The 11,943-nt window shown below is 45.1% G+C and overlaps 1 protein-coding gene across 10 annotated transcripts in view; it reads left to right on the top strand.

Moving 5' to 3' along the window:
• The first annotated feature begins 2,455 nt into the window (after positions 1–2,455).
• LOC133214031 (potassium voltage-gated channel subfamily C member 1-like) overlaps positions 2,456–11,943 on the top strand; it is a 310,932-nt gene continuing 301,444 nt past the window's right edge. Inside the window, exons 1-5 of one of the 10 annotated variants that reach the window (XM_061356687.1) lie at positions 2,466–2,836; positions 3,634–3,783; positions 4,012–4,112; positions 4,215–4,752; positions 5,371–7,412. In XM_061356687.1, coding sequence (XP_061212671.1) covers positions 4,261–4,752; positions 5,371–6,174 — 1,296 coding nt within the window. In that variant the 5' untranslated portion in view covers positions 2,466–2,836; positions 3,634–3,783; positions 4,012–4,112; positions 4,215–4,260 and the 3' untranslated portion in view covers positions 6,175–7,412. Of the gene's footprint in view, positions 2,837–3,591; positions 3,784–3,990; positions 4,113–4,214; positions 4,753–5,370; positions 7,413–11,943 lie in introns of those variants that run through there. The other 9 variants (XM_061356689.1, XM_061356693.1, XM_061356692.1 and 6 more) reach the window with 9 other exon arrangements.

Here is an 11,943-nt window from a genome sequence, read left to right as displayed (position 1 = left end):
TGGTGTTCCTAGCAAAAAAGCTAAGTGTGTACGCTCTGGTGCTGCCTCCTGCACCTAGGGAGTAGCTTGGTCTTTCCCCAAGGTTGTCAGGACTTCAGGACAGCTTAAGCTTCCTTATTCAATACTCTGAAGCGAGGCTTTGTTTGCAAACCTGTTAATCATTGTCGTGGGTTAAGCCCAGACGTAACCCAGAACCACGCAGCCGCTCGCTCACTCCCCCCCTTCCTCCCCTTGCTCCAGAGGGATGGGGAGGAGAATCAAAAGAATGTAACTCCCACGGGTTGAGATAAGAGCAGTCCAGTAACTAAGGTATAACACAAACCACTGCTGCTGCCAACAATAAGAATAATGATAAAGGAAACAATGAGGGAAGAGAATACAACCGCTCACACCCACCAACTGATACCCAGCCCGACCCGAGCAGCGATCTAACCCTTCCGGGTAACTGCCCCCAGTTTATATACTGGGCATGACGTGCTGTGGTATGGAATACCTCTTTGGTCAGTTTAGGTCAGGTGTCCTGTCTCTGCTTCCTCCCCTCTTCCCCTCTTCCCTGGCAGAGCATGAGGCTCAGCAAGTCCTTGGTCAGAGTACACATCACTGAGCAGTAACTAAAACCATCGGTGTTATCAGCGCTGAGGACAGTCATCCTCACCGGCTTTCTATGACTGTTCTCTGAAGAAATGTTTATTCTGGAAAGATAAAGCTCGTCTTATATTCCAGCACAAATGCAGTTAACACACACACACATCATTTAGACTAACATGAATATGCATGAGTGCATAGTTGAGACCACGTGCATCTGAACATGAGGGAATGGGAAAAAATGATAGAACTTCTGCCCTGTATGAAATATTTCTTTGATTGAATACCAGAGATTATGGGAAAGAAATGCTGAATGAGTTCTGTTAAATGAGTTCTGTTAAATCACTGTCTTTGACAGATGCATCAGTTTAATACAGCTTCAACCTCCTCCCCCAGAAAAAGTCTACCTTGTTCTTGGGTGTTAAGCGTGTGCCAAACTGAAACAAGAGTTTCATTCCTCAAAAGAAGTGTGAGGTTGAGGGAACAGATTTAACATTCGTTGCCAAACTCCCGCAGCGCCTCATGCAGTTAAAGTGAATTCTCAGAAGATATGAGGCAGGGAGAAAACTTGGAACAGGGCCCTGGGCTCTGGAAATGGAGTTGCACTTTTCATCTGCTTAAAAAATGTTCTGAAAGGACAAGCTGTTTACTGCAATCAAAGGGCCTTATTCAGAGCATAGGAACACCATGTGTCATTTTGCTTGCCAGATTATTTCTGGGTTTCAGAAATCAACTGCAGTGCAAAGGTCGTAAAAGGCAAATGCTGCCAGTGCTGTGGAACAGATAGGATGCATCCAACTTGATCAGATCACCTGCTTCCAGACCCTCAGAGCCAGATCAGAAATGAAATGAAAAGGATGATTTTTCATTTCTATTCTCTGTGGAGAGCGAGAAGGTTGTGACGAGTTTGGGGCCTGTTATAGAGATGGAAGGGAGCAAGGACTGAACCAGCGTAGATTTCACATGCTTCATGTGCTTTCAGAGCCCAGACCTAAGGGGAATGATGCTTGTGCTGATGCTCTTATGATATCTGGCTGTAAGGTTGCTCAGTAGAGAATTGGGAGGTAATGGGCAAAGATGGCTTGTTGCCTGGAATGTCCCACACAAGACTGGCAGTAATTTGCTATTCTAGTTTCTGCAGCCTTGCTGTGGTGTTGGCTGAGAGGAGGCCAGGATTGTCTTATGGTGTCCCTGTAGTGCTTTGGGAATCTGGATGGTGAAGGTGAGTGGAGTTACTTGCACCTGCAGGCGAAGTGTCAATGAGGAGTGAAGAGCCAGGCTGCTTTCTAGGTAAAAAGCCTAAATGGAAAACCTGCTTTTTAAAAGAAAAGAGGTTTTGGTGTGTCAGGGTTACATAGGTGGTGGATTAAAATTAACAGCCCAGCAGGTGAACTGTGATACTGCTTCCTCTGAAGAGACACGAATCTGTTTTTCATTTGCTTAACTGAAAAGGAAGCCCCCAGAGCCTTCCTGAATAGTCTTGCTCTTTCTGGGAATAAGGAAATTCCTTTTCCTATTTTCTTTCCAAAGAGTTTGAAGTAAGCAGAGGTGATACTTAGAACCAGCCTTGGAATGTCAGCCAAGAGGAAATTTCACACACAGCATGCCTTTCTGACTGGGATTATTAACCATGTGCCAACCCTTTTACTGGAGTAATCAATCACAAAAAAATGCATTTAAAATCAGTGGGTACAAAAGGTGAAGCTTTGGGTCATGCAGAAATGAAGTAAAAGCCCTTCAAACCAGAAAAAGAAGACAAGAAGATGGGTCTGGTGTTTTGGGGGTTTTATTTGGTTGTTCCTATTCTTTTCTGTATTAATTTTAACTTAAACTTGAATAAAGCATGGCCAAGAGCAATGCTCTGTCTGCCTTTCTGTGGCTTGAAAGTTAAATCTCTAATTGGTCCTAAGACATTTGAGCTGCACCTATTTCCCAGGCAGTGTGGCCCTTTGAGACTTAGTAAAGCAGTGGGTGACAGCATAGTCAGAGCATATCTGGCCTGGCAGTTGTTGCCTCCTTGTTCAAGTGTTATTCCTTGGAGTGGGGAGAGCAAGTGCTGATAGGGCAGAGAACAAGGGAGAGGGGCCTCTGCTTCTTTTCAGTGCTATTGGCTGGTTTTGTTTTCTGACATCTATGAGACTTGAGCTTTGGAGACTAGCCATCGAACATCCTGTTTTCACTGAATTTGTCTCTGTTCTTCCCAGTCTCTTCTCCTTTCTTCTGGTTGCAGAGCTGCTGCAATAGCACCAAGGTAAGAATATGAAATGGCACTTCTTGGCTCATTTTTCACATGGGGGTTGTTACGTTTGAGCAGGAGGTATCTGGCAATCTCAGCAGATAAAGGAAAGCTCAGCTGGGATCTCAAAAACCACTGTGCTCTTTACAGTCAGGCAACAGAGACCAATATTGTAACTCCAGATTTGCTGAGTGCTGAATTAATCTAACCTGCTTTGAATCACACTGGGTGGATTCCTGTGCAGAAACTGCTAAGCAATGCCTGCACACTTTTAGTCCCTATGCTCAATCTTGCTCTTATTGAAGCCAATGGAAGTTTTAGGGTGAAGCTGCATGAAGCCTCACATATATTGGGATTGGCAAGGATAGCAGATGGGCAGTAATTCTCTTGTGCTGTGAGTGTGTGACCAAGGTGCACCTTCCAGCCTTTCTGATAAAGCTGAATGAGGTGCTGGATGAAGCGTTTTTACTTCTAGAGTTCCCCCCGGTAAAGATACACAGGCTTGCTCAGTTAAGAGAAGGGCAAGAACTAGAAATGCAGGGCATAAGAGAAAGATGGATGGAAATGTGTAGGAATGGAGGACGGGAAATGGAGAGGTACAGACAATCAGAAGTGGATACTTGTGGGTGAAAGGCAGCCCTAGACACTTCCATAAGAACATGCTGCCCCTATTCTGTACTTCTCCTCTGTGCTCCTCGGGTTGCAGAGATCCTTGGTTTCTCTCCCTTCTTACAATAACACTGATGAAGCAGGGCTCGAGTTTCTCCCAGGTATGTTGGATTTTGAAGAGTAAAGCAGGGGATGTGTTACAGGAAATAAGCAACATGAACACGCTTTCCCATGTCAGAGGCCTTGGCAGCAGGTTCTGGTGCTATTCTGAGATGTCAGCCAGCCCTGAATGAGGTAGCAGTATGCTGTTCTGCATTTCTATCTAGTCCAGGAATCCTGCATAGAGATTCCAGGTAAGAGCAGCTTCCTGAAAAGGGAAAAGTTATTTGGCTTTGTGTAGGGATGACTTAAGGAAAACCCTTCACCTCAAATGAGTTTATTGCAAGATTATCTATAGCATATGAACCAAATGTTGTGAAAAGGACTCTGGAGTGTGCGCTCTGTCCCTGTGGGGAAAAGCTGGGAGGGAGAGCAGTGCAAACCAGATGTCTGTCATTTAGTTTGATACCTCTCCTGGAAAGAGCTCAGATCATATGGACATGGAGCAGAATCTGGGAGCAGGCACTGAACTTGGTGGGAAATGGCAGGGTGCCTTCCTCCCTGTAGGAGATGCAGGTTTCAGGTACAAAATATGCTTTAAAAGCACTGGAATGAGGTACCCCAGAAAACCTGCCAAAGCTTGCTTTACTTCTTTTAATTTGTGTTCTTCTCTTTTTGACTGAAGATAAACAAGAGCCTATGAGGACTTGTACCTCCCTCCTCCCTCACAGATGGAAGGCTCCAAGGAAAAAATCATTCTGAATATTGGGGGAGTCAGATATGAGACATACAGCAGCACCCTCCGGACCTTCCCAGGGACGAAGCTGTGCAGCCTCACAGAGCCCCATGCCTCAAGCATCTACGACTATGATCCCACCACCAAAGAGTTCTTTTTTGATAGGAGTGCTGAGATCTTCAGCTACGTGTTGAACTATTATAGGACTAAACATTTCCACTGTCCTATTGATACCTGTAGGTCAGTCTTGGAAGAAGAGCTGGCTTTCTGGGAAATCAATGAGGCACAGCTAGCATCCTGCTGCTGGCTGAAGCTGAATAACAGAGAGGTGCAGCCAGAGGAGTTCAACATTTTGGATGAAAATGAGCAGACTGATGACCAGTGCCTCATAGTCCAGACAGAAAGAAGGGATCTGGGCTGGCGAACCAGATGGCAGCCAAAGATTTGGTCTATGTTTGAGAAACCCTTTTCCTCTTTCAGTGCTAAGGTAATACTATATGTGGTGATGGATGGACACAGCGTGTGTCCTTTGGGATTGCTGGCATGGGTCCATGAAAAATACTAATGGGTTCACAGCTTTGATAAATATGCTTTGAGTCCCAGATTGAAAAAGGAAAATCAAATTCTCCCTTCTCATTAACAGACACCTCCTTCTTCTTCTCTCCTCCTCCTGTCTCTGCTCTCTATACAAAACACGTGACCCATGCCTCTTTAAAACGTCAGGCATGTAGAGCAACAAACGCAAGTGAGAGGCTGCAGAGGGTGTTTTCTGTGCTGCTGGTGTTTCTGGAGCCAACATCTTGTGCTGCAGAGGCCCCCAGTGTGAGTCTGTCAGCATTACTCCAGCTGGTGGATATTTCCCTTCCTTACAAACTCTGATATACGAGTTCAGATGGTTTTTTCTTTGACTTCAGTCTTCTCTATTACTTTTCCAATCTGGAAGGAGAAAATGCACTCCCTGTGAGCAAAACCACAGTGATTTGAGAAAGATGAGTCTGGGATTGTACAGTGCCTGTGGAAGTGATCCTGGGGTTGTGGTGGGGCAGTGAGGTTATGGGATACTTTGTTGACCTAACTGAATGTGTGCCCTTTCCTCCCTCTGCAGTGCTTGGCTTTTGTTTCTCTGCTGTTCATCGTTGGAATTGTCATCGTATTCTGTGAGGAAACCAAGGCACAGTTTGAGTTCTTTACTGCTAACTTCACCTCAGTTGGCTATTCTGAGGTCTCCCACAATGACCATGAACCCTATTACCACCAGGCTGCCTACTTGCTTCATCTGGAGCTTTTCTGTGTCCTCTGGTTTACTTTTGAGTTCTCTGTGCGATTTTGTTTCTGCCCAGACAAGAAGTTGTTCTTCCAAAATCCCCTCAATGTGGTTGACTTCCTCTCCCTCTTCCCAGTTTATATTGAACTCTTTGTGGCTGGGCAGATTCAGAGAGTGCCAAGCCTAGGGCTTTGGTTGGGCTTTGTTCGAGTTATCTATCTCCTCAAACTCCTGAAGATATCCAAGCTGATAGAAACACCACTGATTCTCAGGGTTCTGTGCTACACCCTCAAGTCTATCCTCAGAGAGATTTGCATCCTGCTGATGATTTTGGCGTTTGAGACCCTCTTCTTTGGCTCTCTCTTTTTCTATGGGGAGTTGCTGGGTAGCCATCCCTCCTACACAGGGGAGCTGCACTTCACTGACATTCTTGTTTGCTTCTGGTGGGCTTTGATCACACTCACTACAGTTGGCTATGGAGATATTATCCCTCTCACCACAGCTGGACAAGTGACGGCAGCCTTGGCGGCGGTATTTGGCATGTTAACTATTATCATCCCAATACCCATTTTCCTGGTGAAGTTTAAAACCTATTATGACATTGCTATCTTCAAACAGAAGCTGAAAAGGAGCAAGAAACATTAACACTTCAGAAGCTCTGTTCCCCTTTTGCCTTAGCAGTAAACCTTCAGCATGGTTTATTCCCTTTGGTGGGCAACAGAGTGCCAATAGTTCATACTGCATTTACTTGCTGCCTTAGTGTATCTCAAACTGTTGGTGAGGCCTAACATCGGAGTGCTTGGTACACAGCTGATGGGACCTGTCAAATCCCATGGGTCTTTCCCACATTGTACCTCATGCCATGCTCTCTTACATGTCACAGTTTCTCTCTCATCTAGCTGTTCAGGGACATGCCTGTGATCATAGAATCATAATGGTTAGGGTTGGAAAGGACCTTAAGATCATATAGTTCCAACCCCCCTGATGCTACATTATAGCATCATTCTATGATTCCATAGCCTGAATGTGCACCACATAGCCCAGTTCCATGACCTGGGGCCACAGCATATTCTCTCAGCTGCCATACAACCCGTGGTACTAGCTGTGCTCTCCATCGACAGACCACAGTCTCATTCTGCGTGCTAGGAAAGAAGATCTGAGCACAGCCCTGCTCTGACAGGGAGGATGAAGCACTTTCAAGTTGTATTTTTTAGCAGTGTTCTATTTCCTCACTTTACCAAGCCAAGCCAGTACATCTGACCTGCCTGTGTGCTCACACATAGGTGGAAAGAAGGCTGCAGGCTGCTCTGTGGTCCTTAGAGCCAGCACTGTTTGATAACCTGCTTTGTGGGCTCACAGGAATTGCTGTGGCATTCGGGTAGCACCAAGGGAGCCCTCTGACAGCAAATCCTTCCTGGCTCTGCTGAAGTCAATGGCAATCTTCCCTTGGCCTCAGTGAGACTAAAATGTCATTGGACAATTCCCTTTGATCAACACATTCCAACAGTTCTAGGTTTTCATGTACAAAAGTGACTGAGTTATTAGCCAAAATATCTATGTTTTTTTGCTCTTCAAAAGGAAGAATGTAATCTACAGTACTCAGTATAGATCTAATGTCATTTACTTTCTTAAAGCATAGATAAAAATGTGGAATATTTATCTTTTAACTGGATAGTCTTACTTGTTACCTTTGTTTGGTTTTGAAATAACAAAATATTGTTGAGGTATGAGAACAAACCACATCTCACTGTTTCTATAGCAGGATGATGTGCTAGGGTTGTTTTGTTTAGTAAGTAAAAATTGCTGTATCCAATAACATTTCTGTATTGAAATTTCATTAAGGTTGTATTTTAACTGCAATTTTGATGAAGTTTTGTCTGCCACTGTGATTTTTCTGTTCAGGATAGCATTTTAAGGATGGTTTATTGAAACAGCATAAGGTAACTTCCCTCTGTTCCAATGCAACTGCAATGAATTCAGGTTTTGTCTAAAGAACAAGAAAAAATGGTGCAAACATTTCAGGCACAAGGCACATGAGAAGCTGGAGACAGCCTGGCAGTGGAAGAAAGGTCTAGGTGTTCTCCTGCACCCACCTTGGGTATACAGAGAGTGGAGGGGCCGAACAGGGTCAAACCATGCATGCAGGTGCATGGGAGTTTTTCTTCATTATATTAAAGTGGTGCTATGTTTTCTGTGGATGTAGATAGTTTTATTGAAAATTCATATTAGTTGCAACAGCTTAACAGAGATTTACCGGGTCTGTCCTCAAATTTTCCCCAGTACAGGAAAGGTCCACGATAAAAATCATAGGCCATGACCCTATTTTAAGAATCCAAATTAAAGCCACTGGAATAGTTACATCTTGCTGGCTGCAGTCAGGAGGTGTTCAGAATGTTGCAGTACTTATTGCTGTGTTTAACCAGCTCTGCTGGTGTACACCCATTTTTCAGGAGATGCTTCACAGGAGACAGATCTGTAATTGAGAGCAGCCTTCACTGCTGCCCCCAGAAGAGGGTGCTCTCTAAATGCAGATCAGTCCCATTTCTGCGCGGGAAGCATGATGTGAACATCATAACAGGCTATTGCACTGCTCTCTGTAGCGTGACCCCATTTAGACCTAAATGTACGCTCTATGAGCCCTACTGTGCTGGAGCAGCTGGATGAAGAGGTCATGCTCCCAGGTGAAGGTAAGCACAAGGAAGAAACAAACCCTAATGCACAAGCTCATCTGCCACCAGCTCAGCACAGCAAACTTAAACCTTTGGTGAGGAATCCTGAAGCTAGAAATCACAGACTCATAGAATATCTCAAGTCTGAAGGGCCCATAAGGATCACTAAGTCCAACTGCCTGCTCCTCACAGGACTACCTAAAACTAAATCTTATGGCAAAGAGCACTTTTGATTTCTTTCATGAAAATACCACTAAAAGTAACTCATTTCTGCAAAACAGTTTAGGATTTTCCAGCATAAAATTCTCTTGTGCTTGCTGACCAGTGCTGCTAACTTGTGCTGACCTCTGAATCAGCATGGAATAGACACAGCTCCCCTCTTTTCATGTTCCCAGTGCTCCCCAGTGTGGAAGGATGAGGAGTTGCTTGTCACTGGGAAACGCCAACACAGCTTCACACAGTGCGAAAGTGATGGGGAAAAAAGGCCTGTTCTTGGCAATATGGCCTTGCCAAAGCATTTGAAAGTCCCTTCCCCTCTCTAGACCATGCTTCTCACTCTCTTGTGGAGCCTCTTAGCTCCTCTTCCCAAGCAAGAGAAGCACTGAGAGGAGCTATGCTTTGTAAGCAATAAGGGAAAAGCATTGCTGCCTGCTGGTGTAATCGACCATAAGAGCAGTTTATGGGACAATTCCTGGTGACTCCAGCACAGCCCAACAAAGGAAAGTACAGTGGCTTATCCATGGTTATGACATGCCCTGTTGACCCTGCTGTGGAGCTGGTAGCTGTAGCCTTGGATCAGCTTTCAATCTCTTTTGCAGTGCTTGAATGGGAGTAGAGAGGCACATCTCAGGCCACAGGTGATCTAAGGGTAGATGAGAACAATGGCATGGGGATGGATTGTGTTGGACTCCCATATATGGGTTTTACGAAGGTGGTTTCCTTAGCCAGCCATGCTATGCACTTTGTGCTTTAAAGTCACTATCCTTGTAGGTTGCTATGGTCACCCCCCATGCTTGTTTTCTTATCCTATTCCAAAACTCTTTGAATGAAATAGATATTAACTCCCACTTGCTTCTCAGGTCATGACAGCCCAAAGGCAGTTCAAAATTCACTATTCCTGTCCCTTTCTTCCGAGTCTGTTTTCTTAATACTGCCTACACTTCATGGACTGAATTTCCAGTGATTTTAGCCACATTAGCTCCACAGCATCCCCAAATACTCCAAAGCATGTGCTTGCAGTTGTGCTCGTTGCGGTTCTGACAACTCTGTTCTCCCTGTGCTTTGAGCGTAGTAGCTATTGGACCCAACCTGCTCAAGGCTGGGATGAAGAAGCCATAAGGCCCTTGCAAGAAATCTCTTGGTCAGGTGTTTCATTATGGGAAGGGCCAAACCCCATCCACTGTTTCTCTCTTCCCCTACAAACGTTCATGGATGTTGTCCATGGAAGAAGTAGGATGCCAGACTTACTATACCCATGAAATGAATGAGAGGGGTCACTGACACAGATGAGGTCACTTTCAGAGAAACAAGCCATGTTCTCAGCTACCTGAGTTCTGGCAGCACCATGCCTGACGAGAGCTCCCTGTGCCAATGAGGGCAGTGACTTTCCTAGGCCCTCAGGGTATGGAAAATTTAGGGTCTGGTGCAGCACACTCCCACAGCTGGCATCTGCACAGGGCATCTCCACAGCCTGTCTGTGGGCAGGGTGACTCAGCAGCAAAGGGAAATTCAGTTACAGATGGTGAAGTCAGCGTCTGGTGAAGCCCCAGGCTCTGACTCAGAAAGCAAATGCCTTTGACATATGAGGGAAATGAATGAAAGTTCCAAAATCTGGGTGCTCCTTGGGGCTCAAGAACAAGCACCCAAAAGAGATACACTGGCTCTCAGATAGTCGTGCTATTAAACTTTTGCTCACTGAAGTACTAGTGCCCCTTCCAGATATTTCTGCCTTTCTGTGTTTCTGTGCAATTGTAGCACTGCTTTCCTGGACAGGCTTAGGTTTGACATTGTTTTACTTGTCTGAAAAGGGTTTTATTCAGGTCCCACAGAGCGATGGAAAATTCTTAGCAACTGAATGATGAGAGTGTGTGTGTGTGTGTGTGTGTGTGTGTATGGGTGGGCCTGTCCACTTGCTGTGGGCGGGCAGCTTGTAACCACTCTGATGCTACTGCATCTTGAACTGACCGATTTTCAGCTGGAAAAAACAGCTGCTTGTGCAAAGGCTAAATCCTTCCTGCCTAATGCTGAGCATCCTTCTGTCAGCCCATCCCTGCCTGCAGAGGAGCAGGGGAGGAAAACCTGTGAGGAGTGACTCTTTCCTATAATTCCCCACCTTACTTGGAACCACCCTTCCTTCTGGCTGCCAAACTGCAGAAGTCATTCCGCAGCGAGGCCACCTTTGTCACTGTTTAAGAAGGAGGCATGGATGATGTAGTGAGGCTGACTTCAATCTACTGTTTGCATGGGTTTCTTTGAAACAAATCTCCATCCCACCATTGATTTGGGAGCAAAACATGAAGTGAGTATCCCTCCCTCACCCCAGCTTTGCATGGAGTTACCCTCTGTGTTAGCAGCATTAAGAATCATATCCATATCTATTCAGATGGATGTTGGCAGCCAGTATGGTTCTATAGTGTAGATCATGTTGTAGTTTTAGGCTATTGCTTTTATTGCTGTTAAAAGCCTTGTGACAGAGTGCACAAGTCTCTCACATCGCTGCCTTGGAGGTGTATTTAATAATAATAATTAGGGTGCATGGGACTCTTGATCTTTAAACTGCTCCCTCAAGCTCAGCTAATTAGTCTACACCATTTACCAGCGGGTAAACCCTTCCAATTTGTCTTTGGGATTATTAAAGAGAAGAAAGCCTCAACCCCTCATTCAGCAAAGCATTTAAGATTGTGCTTCATTTTAAGCATGTCTGGGAGTGAAGTATGTGTTTAAGTGGGCTTATGATCACAGCTACCTGCTAGGGGCAAAATCTTCCTGTTTGTTCTGGACCAGGATATACCCATGCTGGAAGATGAGTGTGTGAGCATCACTGGGATGGTCTTTCCCTAACAGCCCTGATCAGCTGCCTCAGATAATAACACTGAGGACATAGCACTGATAGCTTTAATGCAGTTGTGTCAGCTTGTCACTGGCCACAGATAAGTATCTGAGTAACTTAGAATGTGAGGTCACATCTTCATGGTTCCTGTTCCTTCTAACTACTGCAAATGGCACTTTGCACACACAAACACAGCGTCTAAGTGCCTCTGTATTTTTTCCTGCTGTTGAGCTTTATGAGATGGGGATCTGCAATTTCTAAATGCACTGAACAGAGCCATGGTGCTCTGAGAAAGACTTCCTGCATCCTACTGGTTTTGCGGAGTGACTGACCCAGACGTTTTGCTCTTGCATTTGGGAGATTTCTTGCCATGATTTAAAGCTGACAGTGTTGCTGACGGTGCATTAATTGAGAGAAATAGACAACAGAAATAAAATCGTTTCATTTCTTACTCTCTTCCTTCCTACCCTGGTTATGTCTGGACTTGGCAGGATGAGACAAGAAAGGAGCAGGCAGATGCAGCAGAAAAGGGAAGGCCACAGTTACATCAGCCAAGCCTCCATTATTTCCATCAGCTGAGACAAGTGTGGCCTCATTCTCTGCCTTTGTTTCAGCTGTGCCTGAGGCTTGGTTGACAGTTGAAGTCTCAGCAAGGATAAACAAACACACCACTTTATTATCCAGCAGTTTTTCAGC

Source organism: Neopsephotus bourkii, unplaced genomic scaffold (genome assembly GCF_033783945.1).
Source record: "Neopsephotus bourkii isolate Nb327-2 ecotype Australia unplaced genomic scaffold, CSIRO-AGI_Nbou_v1 NB_867, whole genome shotgun sequence".
NCBI lineage: Eukaryota > Metazoa > Chordata > Aves > Psittaciformes > Psittacidae > Neopsephotus > Neopsephotus bourkii.
The sequence above is the reverse complement of the archived record's forward strand: the minus strand, read 5'-3'. Positions and strand labels throughout refer to the sequence as shown.